We start from the raw sequence: 25,661 nt of genomic DNA on the forward strand, positions 1-25,661 counted from the left end.
TTATGTCTATAATTTGTATGTGCTGATGAGTCAGCTTGGCTTGTTAGAATACAGACACTGGCTTTGCTTGAACACATCTCTCTCCATGGATAGGGTATACACACAAAAAGGAGCCGAGGGACAGTTTAGTTGGACAACAGGGGGTCCACACACGGAATACAGTACAATGACAAATGGGGGCTATAAGAAAACAAGCCATACAAGAGAACAAGGTAGGTGTGATATGTGGGGAGACTTTGGCTCAGATCATGCCAGGTATGTGCTGCAGAAGAAAATCATTGTAAAACACTGTTAGAACCAATTATGGGAATAGTATTTAGGTGGCTCAGGAAAGGACTTTTAAATGGTTTTCTTAAAATAAATAAAAAGCCTTCTAAAATCATAATGTTCAGTATCAAGTAAAGTTTGCAGAGAGTGAAGAAAGAAAAATTTTGTGTAAAAACAGTACTGATTGGCTGAATGTTTCCCAGTGCCTTGTAGTATTGTAAACACCAGACCATCCAAGTTACATTCCATGACGATTTCCTGGATTGCATGTATTGCTTCCTTGCAAGTTTTCAATTATTATATTTAGACCTCCTATCTAATGTTTTTTTCCCCAGGAATTATATGTATGTTATCTTCTAGTGAACTGTGAAATGATCATTTGTAAATACTGGGCAAATGTTGCAATTGGCTATTTCTATTTTTTGCAGCTGTACAACATTTTAGCTCCATCACTTGCTGCAACAATGTGAAACTCATTACTGAATGCTTCTTATATAAATTATTTTTAAATTGCATAGCCCTGGACGTTGTTCGGGCGCTAATGGATCCTCACAATCGTCGAAAAACGGGGATTTTTGCCGATTATCCCCATTTTTCGCCAATGTTTTTTTCATCCTATCCTAATATTTCGAACGTAATAATAGGATATATTTCACAAAAACACATAGGAACAAATGTAATAGGGTGTCAGTTTTAGTAACAGTACAAGCTCGCAGTTTCTCGCATATTTTAAAGGTGCAAGTTTGTGCTGTTACTTGCAAATTCAATAGCCTGCGAACTTTTCAGCTCGAGGCTACTCCATTTGCGAGTTTAGGCGAGTTATTCCCTAGGTAAACTGACACCTTTTAATGCTGCTAGCATTAAAAGGTGTGAGTTTTAGAGAAGCCATCACAGATCAGTGAGATCCGTGATGGCTTCTGTCTTTATTTTTATTTTTTAAATTACATGCAGCTTCCCCCCAAAGCCTTAGCACACTTTATTTTACACCAAACACTAACACTATCAACCCGGCACCCACCGCCCTAGGGTGCCGGGAATAGCCCCAAACTATCAGTCTAGGCCTGGGGTGCCCTGGAGAGGGGGACCCCTTTATTGGGGAGGGTCCCCAACTCCCCAGGGATCCCTGGCCTGGACTGACTAGCAGTCAGGGGTAATGCTTTGGCTGGGGAAACCGGTGAAAGGTTTTCCCTGGCTGTGGCATTACCCCCCCCTAGAAAGAGTCTGGTACTGGTTATGGAATTTTCAGGGGACTCCTACTCGTTTTGTCCCCTGACTTTCCAGAACCAGGACCAGCTCAACAAAGCCCTGTGCTGGTTCTTAATGTACAGGGGCCCCCTATGCATTTTGGCCCCTGTATTTTTAGAACCAGGACAGGCTTTATAAAGCCCGGGGCTGTTTATGCTTTTGGGGAACGGGTGCACGTCATTTTTCTTAAATTATAAAACCTTTTACATAAGTACACACAGAAACATGCACGTATCTCATGGATATGTGCATGTTTCTGTGTTAAAATTACCTGCTCAGGATATACTCGCTAGCCTGATGCAGGTCTATTATTTGGGGACTTTTGGTTATCTTTTTTTTGCGAGTCTAAAATAGACACTCTATTACATTGGGCAAGTTGATTGTTTTCAATGTGAAAACATCTGGATGCGAGTTTGAGAATGGGGATTTTTAGTAACTGAAAAATGCGAGTTAGAGTGAACAGACACCCTATTACATTGGAGAGTTGTGAAAAATTGCGAGTTTAGCACAAAACTCGCAATTTACCAAAACTGACACCTTATTACATTTGGCCCATAGGGTCCGTGATAAGCTCGCAGACCTATGTGTTTTGGTCTCTTTTGGGGTGAAAAAACGTCACTTATCGTGAATTATTTTTCAGGACACAACAGGTTCCGAAAAATGTCCACGACAAGTGCTGGCATCGGGTGGCACTTCAAGGCTAATAGGATAGCCCAGCCGCAATCAGTTAGTAGCTAATTGGATACCGCCCTAAGTATGAGAAAGCAAATGTGAGCATTAAACTTATTTCATAAAAAAAAAAGACTAGGACAAATCCCATTTCACTTTTTTTTTTGGCATTATGTGTAGTATCCCCTCACACACACAATCACAATGACCTCTGCTTTATGTAGTTAAGAATTTAATTTTGGAGTCTAAAACACAAGAAGATTAATGGTTGGAGCCAAATGACACAGCACTAGTAATATAATTGGGTTTCCTAGGAAATGTTGTAGGGTAGAAAATAAAAACCCATAAAGTGATCATAGGATAAAGCTCTGGGGAAAAAAAAAAAAAAGATTTACTGTACTAGGGCCCCCATTTACTAACGAGTTTTATCACCAAAACAAGTGATAAATGTCACTGTGTATGATAAATGGTGCTGCAGCCAATCAGCTCCCAACTGTCATTTTTCTAACAGTTGACAGTTGGGAGCTGATTGGCTGGAGCAACATTTATCACACACAGTGATATTTATCACTCGCTTTGGTGATAAAACTCATTAGTAAATGAGGCCCTATTTTAGCTATTAACGAAAAGATATTCACTGTAACTTACTGCTTTAACATGTAGGCACGATATAAATAGCTGCTATCTACGGTATTATAAAATTGGGGCCTGGTTTGAATTGGGTCGTCATGTTTGTTTGTGCGATAACCTAATCACTGCTTTGGTGCATGCACAGCGCCCGCCCCAGCTCCGGCTGCGCACACCGGCCGTATTAGTAGTGACATGCCTATGCATGCCAGGAGAGGTGAGGACCGGGAACAGGGGAGGTTAAGTATTAGCAATGGGTGGGAAGGGAGAGGATGGAGAGTGGGCTGGAAGGAGTGGGTGAAATGTGGCTGGCAACCAACTGAGCTTACCTCAGCAGATGCCGCATCCATAACTATCAGCAAATAATAAATAGCATTTACTTTAGAATATCCTTTACAATATAAGCTTTCAGGAGCGAGGTCCTCTCACCTACTGTTTTGCAATGTAATTATGTATATTGCAGGTTGTACTTATATAACTTATGTATTTATGTTAATTTTTGTACCCGTCTGGAACTGTCTAAATTGTTTACTTTGTACCTTTTTAAACCTGTATGTTCTATGCCTATTGTGTATATATGGCACCCTTGTGGTCCCATATAAATAAAAGATAATAATATGTGTGTTTTGCATTGCATGAATGACTTCCAGCCAGCTTGAGCAGGTAATGTGTGCATCTTCCTCAGGAAACACAGCAATTGATAAGAGAGGTTTGTGCTATATACTTTCATATGTACAAACAGTTTGGCTTTATAGTCAGTAGTGCAGATCTGTCCCCTGTAAAGGACCTGGTACAAGAAGGATTAAAGGTTTTGTGCTTCCTGTATTATTTATTATAAAATAATTTCTTTAATTTTTGAGTGAACACTACTAGTAACTGCTTATATTGCATACTGTGGGATGCAATCGGGAAGCCGGCTGACATTCTACCGACAGCCGGCTTCCCGACTGTAATATCCCGGCGAGGGTGAAATGACCGGCGTCTTAATGTAGACGCCGCTCATTTCACCGACGCCAGGTGCCGTGAGCGGACAGCCGCAGGGGAGGGGGGGGTTAGGTTTAGGGCTCCGGGGGGGACTTAGGGTTGGCACCCCCCCCGGGAGATTAGGGTTAGTCTAGGGGGAGGGAGGGTTAGGGTTAGGCACCCCCAGGGGGAGGTTAGGGTTAGGCACCCCCCCGGGGGATTTGGGTTTAGGCAGCGGGTGAGGGGGGGTTAGGGTTAGGCACTTAGAGGGGGGATTAGGGTTAGGCACTTAGAGGGGGGAGGTTAGGGTTAGGGGGTAGGTTTGGTTAGATCATACTTACCTGGGGACGATCAGGATTTCCAGCGCTGTCGGGCTGCCGCTGCCGGGATCTGATCCACTGTCGGCCTGACGCTGCCAGGAATCAAACTGCTGGCCATGCGGCCGGCGGTATTATATACCGATTCCCATACTGTATAACACCAAACATGCAGTATTTTCTGCCTGTGTAGTATCAAAGCGTGAATCACTGAAATGTACGAGACTGTATGTAAGTATTTAGATTTGCATTGTTGCCCCCACACACATTTAGCATTTGGTGATCATCATAATGTGCATTATGTATTCATGTTCTAGAGCACAGGTACTCAAACTCGGTCCTCAGGACCGCACACAGTGCATGTTTTCCAGGTCTCCTCACAAAATCACAAGTGAAATAATTAGCTCCACCTGTGGATTTTTTAAAATGTGTCAGTGAGTAATGAATACACCTGTGCACCTGCTAGGTGACCTGGAAAATGTGACCTGTGTAGTGTCCCGAGGACCGAGTATGAGAACCACTGCTCTAGAGTCATTGGGTTAATACAAAGTTGAATGTATGACTGTTTTATGTGTGTTCGCACTGCGCATGGTTCGGAAAAGAGCGCTAGCATACACATTTCATTCGCATCTACACTTGTGACAGAAAATGCAAATCTGTGCTGCAATGGTGTGGTCTGACCATAGGCCTGAATGGAGGCATAGATTGTGCACCTAGAATAGGGAGCAAGTTTGGGACATTATACGCTCAATTTGCTTTCATTTCTATATTCGTCCTAATGTCTGCAAAGAATGCCAACAATGATGAGAAGACTGACGTGTGTCACCTTTTGAAATAAGCATTTTGCCACTTTCTGTAGAAGTCTGTATACATATTTGTATAATGTACATTATTTGTTTCCTTTGTGCTCAGAAGTTAATGTTTGTACATCATAATACTGCAGGGGGTACTCTAACAAGTTGTCTGTAGAATTAAGCTGGTTTTCAGAAATACATGAAGCTGCTTTTGAGCCACCTGACCATTACCTGAAGGGGCGTATCATGATCCCTGATTGCATACATTGTAAAAATATTTTTGCTGCATGGAAGGACAAACGTTAGATAAGAATTAATGGTTATTACTCTTGTGTCTACGCATGTGTTGTACAGAGCTTGTATTCCAAAGGTCTTATAACCAGGAAGAGACGGATATGGAATGATCTGCTGTATATAGTGAAATTAAAACAATCTTTCGAACCTACTTTAAGGGATACTCTGCCATCATTTGTACATTTTGGTCTCAAGAATGAGTGTACAGAGGTGACCAATTACCGGGACAGAAGCAGCTTTAAGTCTGTTATGCCACAAAATGTCAGGAGTGTGCATTATGCAGCCTCACTTTGGCATTGTGGCCTAGCCAAATCACTTCTGGATTTTTAACCACGTTTGTCAATATTGCCGTCTTTGAGCAGAGCCGTGGAAGTTGTCATGGATCGTCTGGATGTATTAGGGGAGAATGAAGCATTGCAGCAATTCTTTGAAGGTATGTCCCTACTACAGTATTTAACATTGATATAATAATCTCTTTAGTAGCAGAGGTTTTGGATGTAGTGGCTTATTGGCTGTTAAATTTCAAATTTTTTTTAAATAGAGTTTGGATTACCATTTTGTATTTAAGTGTATTTAAGTTTATACATAAACCATGGGTTGTGAATATGTATATGCTGAACTTCTGCATTTTTACTTAACTTAGGCTGTTCTTTCTCCTGGGTCACTTATTTGGACTGCAGGCTCTCCTTTTTTTGTTTTACTGTGGCAGCTGTTACTTCTACTTAGCATTTTCCTATAATTTTATAGTGCTTTCTGTACTCTAGGACTCTAGGATGACCAGTTAAATTAACTTATAAGTACAGCAGGATCCTGATGGGGGAAATTGAGGTGATTGCTCCCCCAATCCCACCTAGCAGGGATGGGCTTTTCTGGGTAGCCCCAAGGCAACTCCCTACCAATAACATTATTACTTACTATGCCACACTGTAGTGCCCCCAGTTCAAATTGTCACTGTAGAGCACCCAGTCTCATTATGTCACCCTGTAGTGCCCCCAGTTCACATTATTTCACTGTAGGGTCTCCAGTTTGCATTATGCCTCCCCAAGGCTAATCAACTCCCCTGTATGCTGATTTGTGCTCCTCCAGAGTCCTCTTGTAGTGGCAATAATGGTCACGGTTGTGATGTAACGCTTAAAGGGCACGGAGTCGGGAGCTGTTCTGAATTAGGGATGGCTATCAGAAGAGCTTTGGGATGTTGCAGTGTTGCTGCCTTCGTTACAGTTACATGCCTTATAATGGCAAGCGACCATGCTATTCCATTCCATTGTGCATTTGGGGAGATGTGCACGATACAAAGCTGGTCTGCACATGTGCAAAGGAGTGCTGCCAATGGGTCAGTGTTTCTCTGTGTAAAAGCATGCAATGTGGCATCAAAACTAAGCATAAGATGGTGGCAACAATAGCGATCTGCACATCAAATGTCAATATTATCTCCATTGGATCTAAACAATCGATTTATAGTGGCCAGATGCATCCGGAAACTGGTGCTGATGGGTATCTGCTCTCGGGAATTGGGAAAAAAAATGCAAAAGCATTGGGACCAGTGTGACCCTGTGTGGGGGCCCCCAACCACCCCATCAGTAATCTGGCACTGAATTTAGAAGTTGTTGCAGTATTTCCAGAATATAACATTGATTTGCTTACCTTTTGCATCACTTTTTAACCCTGTGAACTCCATTTTGGTTATTGTGCCTAACCAGTTAAGGTAATGATATAGGCATGTGAAATAAAATAAATCGGATTGATCCTCATCTTTAGAAGTGTACCCTTCTCAATATGAAGCAGGAAGGTGTTTTAAACCCAAATCAAATATTGGTCCCTAATCCTTAAACAGCAAGCTATAATGATAACCCTATGACAGATATATGTATATGCATACTTATAACAGTTTCCAAATTCCAAGTAAATGTATGGGATCTAATTTAATAATACTTGGGGTTTAGCAATCTTCTGATGGTTTATTTACCATAATTGTAGCAGCATGGCTAGTGTCTATTAGATGACTTGTTATACATCTTTTCTTTATGTATTCTTTTATTTTTATTTTAGTAATTTACAAAAGCAAAATAACAGATTATTGATGAGACACGTGTGATACATTCACAATGCAATTTATCTATATACTACCTCCTTTATTAGAAGATAATAATACAGCTAATCATAGTCCTGCTTTTTAATATCCCTTAGCCCAGTAAAGCTACTACATCTGCAAATAGGTGATGAGAATATCTCTCAAGTTACTTTAGAAGAGACATCTTGTTACATTGCATAGTCATAGCTATATTTGATCCAGGGTAATGTTTCAAGCTAGATCTTCCTCTATAGGTGGCATTGAAGGTGAAGCATCGGTTGCAACTTTAACCTGATCTTATTATCTGGATAGATTACAATCTGTGATTGCTGCAATGCATATGAAACAGGCCACAGTTTCTAAGCCATGGTACTGCCGCCACCACACGCACACACACGCACGCATACAAACACATACACTATTTTTGGTGCCAATGTCATCAATGTACACATTATACTCCCAAAGTGAGTCAGTCTGAGATAAGTTTCATTCATGTCAAAGAACAAACTTGTTAAAAATAAAAATTGGAAAGAATTATCATTTAATGGGGTAGATATAGCAGTGGAGAGAGATAAAGTACCAACCAATCAGCTCCTGTCATTTTTCAAACACAGCCTTTAACATCACAGGAGCTAATTGCTTGGTATTTTATCTCTCTCTACTTTATCTCTGTCTAAGGCTTAGTACATCTACCCCAATAAGCTAATACATGTAAGGACAGACACTGATATGACCAGTTGTTAATGCTTTATTGCTTTTTTTCATAAATATGTTGTACCAGTCTACAAAAAATACAGTATTTTAAGAAAGATATCTATTGTTACCTAGCATATTTAAATTCTTCCTATTTTGTGCTGTGAGAATTGTCTGGCAGTGGATCGCTGACCTCCCGATTGTGTCACAAGATGAGACTAAGAATAAATGTGTTTGTACTGCAACTTCTGATTTTAATATTCAAATATTTGGGACGTGAATGAGACGTGCAGTAGCCGGTTCCCTAAAAATGCATCCAATTCCCATAGTGATGCATCTGGTGTCTGTTTCTAGGTTCCATTCATTCTGTGATTGTTCCATTGGTCTGGCACTATATAAGTAGAGACTCCTACTTCTTTGCAGTGCTGATTATATTGCTGGCCTGGGACTACCTGCTCTGCATTGTTTGTTGCTCTTAATGATTCCTGTTGCTGACTCAGATTATCTTGACCAGCGTTTGAGCTCTGGTTTTCCTGACCTTGGCCTTTTAACTGCATTTTCTCTCTTCTTCTTGCCTGTCCCTGGACCATAAATCCCTCCCTTCACAAACACCTGTGAAAGACCATTAAGTTGATATGAGTAACCACTATTTTGTATTGCTATTCTGAGAGGCATGGATGGGACCAGCATTGGGAGGGTGTGCTGGTTCCTGTAGTGCTTTGGAAGTTTCTGGGGTTCCTCCTAGGTGAGTTGTCTCTCAGCGTAAATATATTTATATATGTGCTGTTATCATGTGGCACAATAGTATGCAATTATATGACCCAGAGTGGGTGCTATTATTATGTAGCCTTAGGGACGCCGGTATAGAGGAGCCTTGACTGGTCCCGGACCTTAACCATATATTTGAAAATATATGCAACAAAGACCTCTGAATTGTTATTATCATGTAGTATACAAGCCATTCTGCTGGTTTTTTGCAGTGTGCTGGAGGGAAACTTAAAAAAAAAAAATGTTTTTCCTGTAGTTCAGAGTAAACCTCGCCCTTATAAGCACCTGTGAAAGACCATTAAGTTGATATGAGCAACCACTATTTTGTATTGCTGTCCCTGGACCATGCCCTAGACTCACCCATAGTCTGCTACATTTGATTATCAGCATGTCTGTCTGTGTCCTGCCCAAATCCATCCATATGCGTTTGAAATTAACCAGGATGGCCATGACATGCGGGGTTCCATGGTTAACACCTGACCCTCGGTAGACTCCACGCATGGGCGTCTTTAGAAAGGTGGGGGCCCGCGTGCATCCCCCGTCACGGACCCCCTCCTCTCAACCCGGCGGCTGGCAGCCGACTAACGCGGCTGGTCGGCCACCGCAGAATCAGTAGACTCTGGGCACTAGCGTGTGCCCAGAGTCTACTGCAAATGTGCAGATCGCTAGGGAAATGGTGCGGACGATATTTTCCCAGCGGTTTCCTCACCGTGCATGCGCAAAACGCCGGAAAAATGTCCATGGTGGCCATTTTCCGGCATTTTGAGCAGCGCTGAGAGACCCGACATGGGACCTCGGAGAGGTAAGTTTTAGTTAACATGGGTTCAGGGTGTGCGGTGCGCCCCCCCTGGACCTGGGTGCCCGTGCACACACCCTGCACCCATTATAGATAAGCCCCTGACTCCATGCCCTTGGCTTAATTGTGCCAAACCATGTTGGTTGTGTCAGAACCTCATCACTTTCCTAACTTGTTAGTTGTTTGGTCTCATGTCTTTTTAATGTTTTCCACTCAAATGTCTTTGTCTATTTGCATGCCAGTGGACAGCTACACTAACCATTCCCTGTCTTTTTTAAATTGAATAACATTTCTATGCTGAATTACAGATAATTTTACACCATCAATTATTTTCTTTCTACATACTCCTCAACTGCTTGAATATTCTCTACATTTAGGAGAACTGAAGCAATTAATTTGACACTGAGTTACAACCCACAATTAAATAACCTATAGTATATTGTAAAACACATTTTAGATATACTGTACATTTACTCAAATTAATATCAGTAACTTCCAAAATTATATATTTGAGTGCAGCTTATCAGCGATGCCTGTGCCCACATCTGTCATCACGTCTGTCCTACCTATATTTTGACATGACCATGCCAGTAGTGTTTCTACAGAAAATACAAAAGTTGTACTTTTTTTTTTTTTTCAGTACTGTATCCATGAACAAGAGATAAATTACATTAAGAAAAAAAAAAGAATAAAATAAGCAAAATATGAAGAGGAATTAAGACAATTTTTTTTATTAAAGCCAGAGCTTGTAAAGACCTACACAAAAAGTTCATCATGTAGAGTTAAATGCAATTTGGCTGCAGATTTCCCCACATAGCGTGAATAATACAAAATTCATATATTCACCTGTATAACGGAAATATACAAAAGTTAATTTTTAAGGGACTTTAAAGGATAGTAAACTTGCAGACTACATTATCCAGTCTAAGATGCCTTAAGACTCGAATGGACACTAAGCATTCTATGCAGGGCTGTAACTAGAGATGCGTAAGCGGTGCCATCACACAGGGCCCTGAGCAAGAACAGAACTACTACCGGTGAGTCACACTAGGTGCCCCTGGGGAATAAAGGACCCCCTACCGCTGATTGGATCATCATTGATGGTCCGCACTGCCGGCAGGCTTGGAGAGGTGATCTCGTGAGTGACACGGGCATAAGGAGAGGGCCTCTTGGAGTCCTTTGATTTGTCTATCCACTACTTCCCGGACTGCAGGCTCACTGGGACCGGTGAGCTGCAGGAATGAATGATGTCATCAGTATTGTCAGTATTGCTCCTCCCACTATCACCCTCTACCTGTCACCCTCTGCCTTTTCCTCCATCACCCTCTGCCGGTCACCCCATCACTCTCTGCCAGCAGACCAATATGTGCTACCTCCGAGCAGCGCTGCTGACATCAGACACTGGTGAGTTTAAATGGGGCTGGTAGCTGCAGCCTCTCGACACCCTGCTGTCTGTAGAGCCACCTGGATCCGGATCGCCCTAAGGGGTCTATTCACTGGTTCCAGCAACCTCGTCCCTCTGGCATGACATCACATGCTCGGTGGCTGGGCTGGTACAGGGCGGCACAAAGCATTACTCTGGCACTGATTATCTGTCTTATTAAATGGAATCACAGGTCTATGTTGAATAACAGATAATTTAGACCATCAATTGTTTTCTTTCTACCAACTCATCAAATGGCTTGAATATTCTCTACTTTAAGGATAATTTATTTTGGAAGAGGTGCTTTGAGTAACATAGATCACATAAAAAGACCAACTTCTTTAAGCCGCGTATTCACTATACGATATAAATGAACGATTACAACATCGTTATCATTCAATCATTCATTAATCATGCAGTGAATATTCTGGCAACAACCAGCGATGCGCGCTCCCACTGGTCATTTTCTGCATCTGTCATCGCCTGAACCTACTGTCCAATCTGACAATATTGTCAGGTTCTGCAGGTTCGGGGGATGGGCACAATATCCACTGCACAGTATAATGAACGATAACGATGTAATTATCATTCAGTCGTTCATTAGTTGTGTAATGGATACGCGGCTTAACACTTCTAAACTACCTCTTTCATTACATACAACAGCCTACATAAGCCTGTAGCTTGGTACTTTGGTTGTCCAGCATGACTGGCGCATGGTTGCCCTACTTAATATACTGTAGAATAAGAGCTGTACTGCATCATTTGTACAAAATTAAATAAATAAGGGAATATTCCCAGAATGTAGAAAATGCTGGCAAATAGATATAACATGGTGCTCAAGCTATTTAGTACTGGTGCAGTGTCTGAATTATTTTAACTGATTGTTTATGATGTGTAAAGTTTATTTACTTTGCTTATCTTGGGGCTCTGTAACTGATGGTGTCCAATATGCTCTTTCAGCAAAGAATGAGTAACAGTAAGAAATACTAATGATTATATTAGTAATTCCTTATTATAAATTCAGGTCATAAAACCTGTTGCACTGTGTTTCATACAACCTTACAATTGTAGTTAAAACATATTAAATGTCAAACTTGCAGGGCAAGACTTGCACAGAGCCCTGGACAATCCGATGGTGGACACAAGTATGCTGGAGGAATACATAAGCAGTGACTTTGGGCTTGGAGCGCTGTAAGTGATCATACAAAATTATAACTTGTTACTGTCTCTGAGTGACATATTTATTTTAAGGCACCAATGCGATAGGACTTCATCCTATATATCAAGGAGACAGCACTGGCGATAGCACTGGGCTTTCAGTTCCACTAAGTGTGAGCAAAGTTACACATATATCCCCTCAGATCTGTCCGGCAAAGCTCCGTATACAACTGCTCTGTGTCAGTGGGAAATTTATTACAACTTCTAAAGAGGGCCCATAGCAGCCCCTGAGATTCTACAGTAGCTATCACTTTTATAGAATGCACTAGATAATGGCAAGTATCTGATTGGTTGCTCTGAGTAACACCTCCACATGTCTTCTTTAGAAAGTTTGATAAATCTTCCCCTTGGTGAATTCATACTGATAAACCACTTCATTCGTACTGCACACTGATACTATGGGCTCTATTTATTATCATTATTTTTACTAAAATAAAGTGAAAAAGGGTGTTTTCACACCCATTTCACATTATTTTAGTAACACCTATAGTTATTACAGGGCACTCCAACCCCTAAGTATCACTTATTTTTAGTAATCAGATTGCATGTCCCATAATTGTAATGGGAAATGTGATCTGCCTGGTAGTTACTAAAAATAAATAGTGAAAAAAATACCTAGGGAGGCTCTGTGATAATCCAGGGTCTCCCCCGGTTACTGGGCTCCTACTCTGCTGTAACGGGCAGAGCAGAGCCTGGAGCCGGTCCCAGTGATCAGTTGTGTGGTCTAAACAGACCGCAAGCTGATCTCTGCTAAAAAAAAAAAAAAAAAAAAGTAAAAAAAAAAATGTACTTACCTGACTCCAGGGACCGGTGATCGCGGCGCCGGTGATGTTCTCCCTCCGGTCAGCTGGTCTCCCATAGAGCACTGCGGCCCGGTCATCAGGTGACCGTGTCCCAGTGCAGTATGGGATGTCAGCTGACTGGAGGCATGGAAGACATCACCGGAGCACCGATGACTGCAGGTAAGTGCTATTGAGGGAGGGGGGGGTCGCGGGGGGGGGCCGCGATTCGGGGGGCAGGTCTTAGCAGCGACGGTCGGTCGGCGCATGCGTCAGCACTTTGTCACTGTATTTTTTGCAAAAATACCGTGACTAGTGTGCGGAGGGGATTCGCAGGTACAGAGCTTTATCGCAAGCTCTGTCCCTGCAAGGGATTTGTAGTAAATCCCTGTGATATTGCCTGAATTCGCAATGCGAATTCAGTCGATAATATCACACTACAATCTGCATTACAAATGCGGATTGTAGTAAATAGAGCCCATAGACCCATTAGTTTGGATTCTCATTTAGGGGAATTGTTTTTTTCAGATCAAGTATTTTTATTCTATTTGCAGAGCATGGTGCTATCACCAATCCACAAAGCACTTGAAAACATCCAATCCGCATGTCATAGATTTTATTGTGACTCTACAATGTTTTCCATTACCAATCAGGCTGCTGCTAACTCCACACTGCAACTGGAGCAGCAGCTTATGCGCAGAAAATAAACATTGGTCAATTGCGACCGAATCGAAATTGTGTCCAGGTCTGAATCAGGCTCTGAGACATAAATATTTACAGCTATGCTACTATAGACATGAGTGCTGAGAGTGAGTGGGGTAGCAGTGCTGCAAATACTTTTTTTTTTTTGTGCAAGGAGGTGTGGCCACGTCACCTTACATTAGGCTACGCCCCCCGAGATTGCCAGGGCCCGGAACAGCTCTCTAAGGCCCTGACTATAGGTAGCTAGGTAATAAATAAAAATCAGAATGAGTTATAGAAGTCAGTACAGTGATTGTTGCCTTGCACTGTAGAGCCTAGGGTTCATTTCTGACCCGGGTGTTATCTGTGTGGAATGTGTGATTAAATATTCTCTGATTGCACAGTGCAGTTCAGGCTACATAAATAAATAATGTATAATATTTCAAGACGTATGCAAATGTTTTAAAGGTAGGGTTGACAGACTACATATTTCATGTTTGCATCCCAAGACATTTAAGTGCATGGTGCTTGCATAATGAAAAGTTGATATGGCAGCACTAAATTAACTTACATGATGTTATTGTTGTAGAAAACACATTAGGAAGTTAAGGAGAAAATGGGGTATATTTATCACAGTTTGATTTTACATTCGATTTGATGTTCGATTTAGCTCACCTCAAATCAAATGTAGAAATCCCTCATCAAATCCCACATTTACTAAAATTAGATTTTAGAAGCCTTTTCTAAATCAAATTCGATTTGGTTCGATTTTGAACAGTAATTTGATGTGCGATTTTGCATGCCCATTTACAAATTGAACACCAAATCCCACTCAAAGCTAACTTGAAATCCCCAAATGAATAGATCTGCCTCATGCTTTCAATTTTAGCATGAGCAGGTTTGATTGACACAGATGCATGCATGGTTTAGTGAGATCCGTGCATGCATGTGTGTGTGTAAAAAGCGTCAAAAGTTTTAAAATTAAATAAAAAAATTACGTGGTGTCCCCCCCCCCCCCCATTATCAAAACCAGCCCCAGACTTTCAGAGTCAGTCCTGGTTGTGTAAATAAGGGGGACAAAAGACGTAGGGGTCCCCTGTGTTTAGCACAACCAGCACTGGGCTCAGCGTGCCGGTCCTGCTTTTGGAAATACAGGGGACAAAATGAGTAGGAGTCCCCTGTACTTACCATAATCAGCCCCTGCCAAAGCATTACACCTGACCGCTACTCAGCCCAAGCTGGGGATCCATGGAGAGGCGGGGACCCCCCAATAAAGGGTTTCCCTTCTCCAGGGCACCCCAGGCCTGGGCTGATAGCCGGGGCTATCCCCGGCACCCCTGGCCGGTGGGTGCCGGGTTGATGGTGTAAAGTGTGTGTTAAAAAAGATATAATAACATTGTCTTTTACAGTCGAACTACAGCTCCCAGCAAGCCTCCCCGCATGCTGGTCTTGGAAAACCACAAGTACCAGCATGCGGGGCATTAGGTTCCGCTGGTACCTCTAGTTCACCTGTAAAAGAAACGTTAAAATAAAGACAACACACACACTGTGAAAGTATAAGTTTACTACACACTCTCACACATACTCCCATACAATACCTGGACAGGTCCTTTTGTCCAAGTAGGCATCCAGCGTCTTAAAACAAAAAAAATGAGGAGCCCGAACAACAAACTTTCGGAATGACAGCTCATCCGCTGCATTTCTCTTAGAAATGTCAGGGTTGAGCATTTATTTGCTGAGAGAGGTGAGCCAATTAATGGTTCCCACCTTTTGACTTGAATGGTGAGAACCGCTAGATAACCTTTAGTAATTTAGGACCTCATTCAGAGGCGGTTGCACGGGAGCGATAGGTCGCACCCAAAGTGATCGAGAATATGCAAAACGAGCGCTCAGTCGCAACGTACATCGTAAGCGCGGAAACACCCACAACAATGAAAGCACAACTCCTATCTCTACGGCCTAATTCAGAGTCGGTCGCAGGCGGCAACCTAGGTCAGCACGATTAACACCTGTTACATTGTTAATTGCCTACAAACATCGGTTGAGGCAGAAACCATCGCCAGCACTCGCAATGCTTAAGGTAGACCCTGGGCTACCCTCAGCTCTGCGAGCAGTAGCGTCGTTATTGCAATGAGATGACGTGTGTGATGACTCGCTCAGTAATATATGCACGCCCTTAAAACGCCCTTTTTAAGGTCAACCACGCCTGCGTGCGCACCACCACACCCCCGTTCACAAGCACCTTCCCCTGTAACCACCCACAAATGGCACGAAATGTCAATCACAGCTACGACCTCGTAGTGACTAGCGAGCAAGAGGATTGCGGTCGGGAAGACAGGCTTGCGCACGCGCACTGCCATGTACACGCATGCGCAGTTGAAAAAAACATCGCTCTCTACGACAAATCGCTCCGTGCGACCGCCTCTGAATGAAGTCCTTAGTTCGATTTGGTGTTCCTTTTCAAATTGACTAGTAAATGTTGGATTCGTATGTTGGTCTATGTAAAAGTACTGATGTTTTTCCAATGTTTGATTTGGAGTGGGATTCGGTTTTATGTACGATTTGACATTCAGTTTTGCCTTTATTAAATCTCCAACTGCAAAATCAAATGAATATCGAATGTCAAATCACACTAAGATCAAAATTGAGCATTGCTCTGGATATAATACACATGAATTATCATACACAGGGGCATATCTATTTGGCCGCCAGATTTTTGCGGCAAAAATGAATGCTTCTATAGCGCCCAATTTCCGATTACTGCGACTATGCATGCTCAAAATTCTTGCGCTATCCAATGGAAATTTATTTTTTAAATCAACCTGTACCCTAAAAAGAAAAAAAAATTAATATTTGTTAACATTATTGATATCTATTACTATTCTAAAGAAAAATATGATTTTTCTATTATTTAACAACTGTTTAAAAATGCTAGAAATCTTTTTTTTTTTTTAATGCAAATAAATGCTCTACTTATTTTTTAGGGGTGCTTTAAAATGCCTGTTAGCTAATGTTTTAGTTATTTGAAGTCACTTAATTTTTTTTCTTTTTAACTCCCACCTGCAATGTTTAAAACACATGACCAATCCATACAACACCCCCATATACCTGTCCCACATCTTTTAACACATTATTCCAAAATTCCCAATAATGACATGTAATTATTAGCCTAATTAAGCTAATAAAAAATTCCAATTGCCTAATTAATCGTTAGGGGTGGGTGTCCCAGAGGTTCTGAACCAAGTCCTCTAATTTTTTTTTCCTTGAATTAACAATTTTCCCTAACAAAGCACCTGCTCTGGGGCTGTGAGAAAAAAGCTGCGTTAATTCCTTTTGATTTTACCACAGCTAAAATTCTGACAGCCAATAGGAAAAACCCCAGGCTCAATTTCACGCACAGCGTGAACAAAAAAAAAAATAACACGGCCAACTGAATATGCCCTACAGTGTCAAACACTAGTCCCTCGTCTGTTTATTTTGAAATAGGGGAGACGTGATTGAGTGAAGGCATGTCTATAATCTAAATGGTCATTTTGTATGTGTGTTACTTTAATATGTGTCATAAAATTATTTAACGATTTACATTTTTTTGTATGTACTTTGATTGTTTTGTCAAATTTTCTACATCTAAAAATAATATATATTGCCATCTGGTGGCAATTATGTCCCAGCTGTAATCTATGATTTTTTATCTCCCATCCCTCTTATCATCCATGTATTAATCTCTGGAGGGCGGATTGTTGGCAAGGTACAAGAAGATATATAGATAGTGGCTGACTAAGACCAGTGTTAGCAAATGTTACCCAGCTCTATAAGATGCCCTTTAGCAAAGTTAAAAGCAAATCAGCTACAAGGAACTGATATCCTTAAGGTGCGCATTCACTACACGAGAGTGGAACGACTGTACGATTACAACATTGTAATGGTTCAATCGTTCACCAACCTGTGCAGTGGATAATGTGCCCACACTGAATGATATGTCATTCAGTGCAGGCACCCTCCCTCATCCCTGAACATGCACAACCTGACGATCTCGTCAGGTTGGCCTGCATGTTCAGGTGATGACAAATGCCGGCAACGACCAGACGGAAGGCGCATTGCTGGTTGTTGTCAGCATTTTACTGCACGATTAATGAACGATAACTATGTCGTAATCGTTCAATCGCTCATTTTTCTCGTCTAGTGGATACGCGCCTTAAGAGTAACCATTGCAGAATCATTGTGATGGCAGGATTATTAAAAAAACAAAATATATCACTAACTTAGCTTCCAAAATAAGTAATAAACGCAAGTTATATAATGGAGCTATTCCACAGTGAATTTTTGAGGTTATCCTTATGAAAGGACTCTTATAACATATTGCAACTAATTATAGCCTAAGATACTGATACAGGTCAAATTTCAACAATTTGAAGACCCCAAACAGTTTGAGGGCCTGATTCAGACCCGCTCGCGAGCGCTTGCAATCGGGTCGATTGGTGCCCTAGTGCGCATGCGCACGACGGAGGGAGCTCCGTCGTGCGCATGCGCGAAACCCGGGTAGCGATGGGGAAGCCGTCGCTCCAGGTCTCGCACCAAAGGGGGCGTGCTGTCGATGTTGATTGACAGCATGCCCCCTTTGGTGGGTGTGCCAGGGGCGTGGCTGCCAGACGGAGGCGTTCCCATGGGAACGCCTACCGTCTGGATCCGGCCCCACTGACATCACTAGTGATGTCAGTGGGAGTGATTTTGGCTCTGATAGAGCCAAAATCACTCCAGGGCTTGCGGTCACCGAGACCCTACCGCAGGGTCTCGTCGCAAGTCCGATGGTCGCGATGGTCTTGACCATCGCGACCATCTTTTTGGCCGCTCGCATATGCTGTGGGTGGTCATTTACATCTAGAGTTCCCATTAAAATTAATGTTTTTAAATATTTAAAAGTTAATTGTGCAGCAATTTAAGCCTGAGAATGTTTGAGTTCACACGTGAACCGATTCAGCGTACTTTTTAAATTGCTCAAACATTCATGAAATTCCAGATAATTTTTGTATTATTGTATTGATTTGTCAAAACTGTTTGACAATCGATCTATAACTGGTGAAATGAAATTCCATCTAGGGTAGGGTTTCAAACCACTAGGCGACTACAAGCCAAAAGACATGACTTTTTTTTTTTTTTAATGCAAAAGCTGTTTTTATTCTTTGTTCAATCCTGATCATATATGATGGAAATTATGTTAATACATATTTTTTAAAATATTTTATTAAAACACTGTATCACATTACAAATATAAACAGAATGTCAGTTGAAAAAAGCATTTGAATAAAGTGTTGGTTTGAATCACAGCAGGACACCCAATAGTGACACACTGAACAAAAAATAGTAACAAGAAATAGCTAGCACAGTCAGTATATGAATGCAGGGGCGGATTGGGATGGAAAACTAGCCTGGGAAATTTCTGGTCTGTTGAGAGGGTGGGGTCTGTGAAGGGAGGCGGGATACTCCATCCTCATAGGGCTTGATTCTGTGATTTTGAGTTGAATGCAGTCGCAGCTTTGATTGCGTCTTTTGGCAGTTGTGTCTGTGACTTTATGCTAATGCCACTACAAAGTTCTTCCCTGATGTACAGCCCTTCCCTGATGTACAGCCCTTCCCTGATGTACAGCCGTGCACCTGAATGTGCAAGGACTGAGACGCTCACTGTTAGTGTGCACAGAAGCTGCAATCATGCTTTGTGCATCTTTACACTCCACCTTAGGTTCCACCATTGAAACTTGCACCAGCCTTATCCATCTAAGGGACTGAGGGCCTGATTCAGAGCCGGACGCTCTGACCAGAGCGCTTGCTCTGAATCAGGGCCCTCCTCCATGAAAATAGAGCGTCCTCCTGGACGCTCGTATAGCTGTGGGTGACTACCCACAGCTATAGCGAGCGTCCATGATGATGGTCGCGATGGTCAAAGACCATCGCGACCATCGGGCTTGTGACGAGACCCTGCGGTAGGGTCTCGCTGCCGCAAGCCCAGGAGTGATTTTGACTCTATCAGAGCCAAAGTCACTCTCACTGACATCATTACTGATGTCAGTGGGGCCGGACTCAGACGATAGGCGTTCCCATGGGTCACCATCGACAGCATGCCCCCTTTGGTGCGAGACCCCGACCAACGGATTTCTCGTCGCTCGCCGGGTCTCGCGCATGCGCACGACGGAGCTCCCTCCGTCGTGCGCATGCGCAGTCTAACAACATCAACCCGCTAGCGAGCGAACTTTGCTCGCGAGCGGGTCTGAATGACCCCCTGAGGCCAGGGCCGGATTACTAATGGGCCGGGTGGAGCTCCAGCTCCAGGCCAACCATTAAAATAGGCCCAACGCAGTGCAGACAGGAAGAAAAATCCCTGTGAACACTGTCTGCACTGCTTTGAATCCGACAACACTGCATTGCAGTGATGGAGGATTCGAAGTCTGGTCCATTCACCCCCCTCCGCGCATCGGCAGTCCGAAGCTCCGTCACTGACTGTCCAATTTCTCTCCCTGGCCCTGCAGTCTGAGGCTCCGCCCCATGCCGCCCGAAGCTCCGCCCCCATGCCGACCGAAGCTCCGCCCCCAGGTCGTACTAGCTTCCCTGGCCGTGTGAAATTGGCTCCCGTTCCCTGGGTCATCTGAAGCCCAGCCCTTTCACCCAAGGGGCCACTACTCCCCTCCTCCCTGCGCAATGAAATTAAACTATAAGGTTAGCCTTTTGAGCAGAGTGCAGAGGCTGAGCTGCTGTGAGAAGAAGCCAGCATGCTTAACCAGCGTTCCTTCCCACAGGTCAGTGTAATGTCTGGCATCTATTAAGTGTGTTTATGTACTGTGTGTATGTGTGTGTGTGTGTATGTATGTATGTGTATGTATATATGTGTATATATACACAAATGTGTGTATTTGTATGCATATATATATATAGTGTGTGTATATATATATGTGTGTGTGTATATATATATATATATATATATATGTGTTTTTGTATATGTGTGCACATGTATGTGTATATATATGTATATGTTTGTGTATATATATATATGTGTAGTGTATATATATATATATAGAGAGAGATAGATCAGTTGTTGAATCTGGCACTCCCATACTCGCAGTGGTGTATCTATAATGAGTGCAGTGTGTGTGGTGCGGGGCCCCCGGGTCCAGGGGGGCCCCGCACCGCACACACTGCACCCATATTTTTTTTAAACTTACCTGTCCGAGGTCACGCGTCGGGGGTCACTACTGCTCAGAACACCGGAAAAATGGCTGCCCCGCCCATTTTCCGGCGTTCTGCGCATTTGTAGTAGATTCCGGGCACACTCTAGTGCCCGTAGTCGACTAATGCTCCAGTGGCTAGCCAGCCGCGTCAGTCGGCTGCCAGCCACCAGGGAGAGAGGAGGGGGCCCCGCACGAGGAGTGCACACGGGCCCCCTCCTCTCTTAAAACGTCCCTGCATGCTCGTAAATAGAATTTGCGCCAGTGTCCTCCTTAATTGCCAACTTCTGCAATAGGTTGGCATCCACACAATTATGCCAATAAATGCGACCCTGATGGTGATTATGGACCACACAGGACATCCAATTGCTTTCAAAATACAATAACTCTTTACTTAAGCTGGGTACACACTGATAGATATATCCCCCATTCCACTGAACAGGCGATATATCCATAGTGCATCACCGTGTGTGTACAGCGGATATGTCTGTGAACGACATGTTTCTCATACATATCCGATCTGCTGTGCAGCTGTCAAGGCCGGGTCATCGGGCAGATGATTGGCAAGTGTGTATACACTTAAAAATCGACAGATAGGTCGCGGGTCAGTCCAACGTCGACCTAGTTTGTACCTGGCTTCAGGTTCTTTCATGATTAAAGAACCTAAGTAAAGAATTCTGAAACATTGAAAGCATCTTGGGGGTCTTGTGTGATCCACAATCGCAGTCAGAGTGTCGCCTTCACTGGTATTGGATGCGGTCATTATACCGACAGTCGGGATTCCGGTGCTTACAATGCCAGCACTGGAATCCTGACACCTGTCAGAATCCTGGTCCCGGCATCCTGACCGCTGGCATTCTGACTGTAAGTACTGGGCTTAAGGTTAAGCATTAGGGGGAGGGTTGGACACTAAGTAGAGAGGGTTAGGTTTACGGGTGCAGAGGGGAGAGGTTAGGATTAGGCACTAGGGGGGAGGGTCTGGATACTGACCAGCAAGTGTTATCCTAACCCTGGCGGGATGCCGGCGCTGGAAACCCGTACCCAACCCATTGATATATATATTAGTGTTTATATACAGTGTGTGTGTGTGTGTATATATATATATATATATATATATATATGTCTCTGTGTGTATGCATATAGGGAGCTGCTGCATCTATGAGGGGTGATTATTGTCAATCATAACCTCCAGAGGTGCCGCAGGCCGTGGATGGCAGCTGTGTTTGCACTTTCACAAAAGAAACAAAACTTTTTTGTTATAGCTCCACTATAAATTTGTTAAAGGTAGGCGCAAGTTTTGCCCCCATGGACATAGCCATGCCCCCTGTGTAGACCACATCACTGGTCACACTGCCACAGAAGTTATCACACTCCCCTGCAGCGCCACACAATAGGCCATTCATAAATTTCAGCTCCAGGCCCATGTGGACCTTAATCTGGCACTGCCTGAGGCCCTGATTCAGAGCCGAACGCTCTGACAGAGCGCTCGCTCTGAATCAGGGCCGTCACTGCTCCTTTTTGGAGCGGCCTCCTGGCCGCTCGTATAGCTGTGGGTGACCACCCACAGCTATAGCGAGTGGCCAAAATGATGGTCAAGACCATCGCGACCATCGGGCTTGCGACGAGACCCTGCGGTAGGGTCTCGCTGCCGCAAGCCCAGGAGTGCTTTTGGCTCCCATGGGAACGCCTCCGTCTGGGCAGCCACGCCCCCGACACGCCCACCAAAGGGGGCGTGCTGTCAATCACCATCGACATCACGCCCCCTTTGGTGCGAGACCCTTAATGACTGCTTGGCCGTCGTTATTCGGGTCTCGCGCATTGCGCACGACGGAGCCGCCTCCATCGTGCGCATGTGCACTTGGGCACCATCGTCCCGCTTGCGAGCGCTCAGCGCTCGCGAGCGGGTCTGAATCAGGCCCTGATTCAGCTAGGAATGTAGTTCCTAATACGCATGCAATCGGTAGATTGTTGCGTTCTGCACATGCTTATGCATTGCAGTGAACGTACGTGAACTAGCAATTGTGATGGGAACTGCAGACCCAGAGCAGAGTGATTGACAGGAAGTGCCATTTGTGGGCGTGCCAGTGCATTTCAACGCCGTTGCGGGCTCGTACATAAATTATTCACTGCGTGGCCATAAGCAGCCATAGCATTGATGGCGTGCGTGGGTGATAGCAAATTCTGAGTAAGGTCAGGACATATGCAAGTGTGCCTATGGGTCCGATGTTACCGATTGTTTTGCTAGTTCCCCTAGTATACGGATGTGAGTAAGGGGAAGCGGGCGTCCTTATATCTGACTACGTACGCAATGTGAATGCACACATTTAAATAGCACCGCTGATATTAGCAACTGCGGCGCTTGCGTATACGCAGAATTGTGATCCCTAGTGAATCAGGCCCTAAGTATGGCCTCCAACCACTTTCAGCAACAGGCCTGTGTCAACCCAATAACATCCCCATCACTGCATCTGCATCTGATTAGCCAACCCCCTGTAACCACACACAAATGCCCGGCACAAGTCTGCTGCACTTCTTTGTGCGTGTGTCTGGATCTGTACAATCACCATCGGGATGTATGTGAGGTGCAACTTGTTGATATTAAAAAGAACCTCTATATACCCCTGCCTGTACCTTCTAAAATCCTTCCTATAAACCTCTAAGGATGACGTTAATTTGCGTACGCAGTCACACAATAAATAGAGACTCCAGACTCAGAACATGTGGTTCCGAAGCACAAAGTATTATTCAAGTAAAAGTACAGTCAGTTACACGCTATGATCTGTATACAATAAGCGCAAATAAATTCAATGAGAGAGACAGAGAGAGGCACCCAGAGAGAGAGAGGCACACACACACAGAGAGAGAGAGAGGCACACAGAGAGAGAGAGAGAGAGAGAGAGAGAGAGAGGCACACAGAGAGAGAGGCACACACACAGAGAGAGAGAGAGGCACACACACAGAGAGAGAGAGAGAGGCACACAGAGAGAGAGAGAGAGGCACACACACAGAGAGAGAGAGAGAGGCACACACACACAGAGAGAGAGAGGCACACACACACAGAGAGAGTTAGGCACACACACACACACACACACAGAGGTGCACACACACACACACACACACACACACACAGAGACACACACACACAGAGAGGCACACACACACACACACAGAGAGGCGCACACACACACACAGAGAGGCACACACACACACACACACACAGAGGCACACACACACACAGAGAGGCACAGAGAGAGAGGCACAGAGAGAGAGAGAGAGAGAGACACACAATTTAGGCGCAAAAGGAAATTATACAGACCCCAAGTACAGTATACATACGCAGGCGCTTCCGGACCCGGAGATAGGCATCAGCAAGAGACCCTTAGTCATACAGCGTTCAGCATGAAGACTGAAGACCAGCATTCGTGCACTCATATTTATACCCCCCCATAATAAACAGGACAATGGGGAAGTTTCTTGCTGATGTCATTGGTTCCCAGAGGAGAAGCATATGTTACAGCACATTTAACAGGCTGGTTCACATAGACTCTCCCTGCCTCTAACAGCTGGGGATCTTTCTAATCACGCCCTCTGTGACATCCTAACAGTTGTTCATGAAATAAAACATTTTGTTGCTTGTAGGTTCTGCGATCCATAACTTGCGAATGCACGATGCGATCTCCACACCGATAGTACCAGAATTCTGTTGAAAGAGTACACATCAGTACGGACCCAAACACTGCTTTCTTATCATGTACAGAACCTAAGTTATCAACTATCTTTATTTCACAGCATTTAAACTAACTGAACCAACTTAAATCATATACTTTAAAGCTTATTAAACCTTATGTGTGAATATGTAATGTGTGAGTATTCGGGGTTTGATATAAAGACGTATTAATGTGTGTATGAAGATGGGTGCATTTGACTCTAACATTTTAGCAGCGTGACATGCTGGGCCAGATAGTTCTACATGTCTTCTGTCAGCAGGCCCCCCCAGCTTTCCTGTGTTCAAAGGATTCTCCTGGTCTCTGTGAAAAGGCAAATGTATTACCACCTCAAGCTGTGGAGTTTGGGGTCATCCTGTCTAGGATTCAGACAAATCCAATTGTGTATATCAATGCCTGGATTATATTACAATTGCCACAACTATACTTTATCTGCATCCAGGGATTCCCAATTGTATGTAAAAATACCCATTGTCTATTCTTATTTACTTTTACTCAGAAAGCTTGTTTTTCCAGTTGCCCTTGGTAGATTAACAAAAACATTGCCATCTGTTCTTAGCACCTGAATTGTAACTTGAAATGACGCTGGTCATAAAATGGCGTCTTGCAGATTCTTGTTTCTAAAATGGAGTCTAGCTGCCATTTGCAAGATGGCGTCGCATACGCTTCAATTTTAAACTGATCTTGTCTCAGCTAATAATCCAGTTTTGACAAATTTAATAAACACCACTCACTGTGTCCAAATTCACCCGACTCAAAATAAGGCCTGTAAAGCTGTATACTATGCCATAGTGGTGCTTGTTATATAACATAACTACAAAATGGTCATGCATATTTACAGAATGTAATTTCCCTTCTATCTACTGATCTCACACATTAGTTCAGAGGTGCAATAAATGAAAATAGCAAATACCAAAAGAAAAAAAAAATTAAACATTCTGCCTGGCAATGATATGTTAGTAGTCAGCAGCTGGCGTGACATTATGGTGATATCTATCTATCCATCCATCCGCACAATAGCAAAAGGGTATAACATAATAATACTAATATATTTTAAAATCACTAACGTGATTGGGCACCATAGGGCACATGACTGCATTATTCCCCAACGACAGCA

At 43.4% G+C, this 25,661-nt stretch overlaps 1 protein-coding gene across 2 annotated transcripts in view; it reads left to right on the forward strand.

The window, feature by feature from the left end:
* Nucleotides 1–5,554: 5,554 nt before the first annotated feature.
* Nucleotides 5,555–25,661, forward strand: part of MYRFL (myelin regulatory factor like) — a 224,217-nt gene continuing 204,110 nt past the window's right edge. For both annotated transcript variants that reach the window (XM_088452465.1, XM_088452466.1), the window contains exons 1-2: nt 5,555–5,609; nt 12,028–12,118. In XM_088452465.1, the coding sequence (XP_088308591.1) occupies nt 5,555–5,609; nt 12,028–12,118 (146 nt within the window). The remainder of the gene's footprint in view (nt 5,610–12,027; nt 12,119–25,661) is intronic.

The sequence above is a fragment of the Taudactylus pleione genome, unplaced genomic scaffold, assembly GCF_031769625.1.
Source record: "Taudactylus pleione unplaced genomic scaffold, aTauple2 ptg000038l, whole genome shotgun sequence".
NCBI lineage: Eukaryota > Metazoa > Chordata > Amphibia > Anura > Myobatrachidae > Taudactylus > Taudactylus pleione.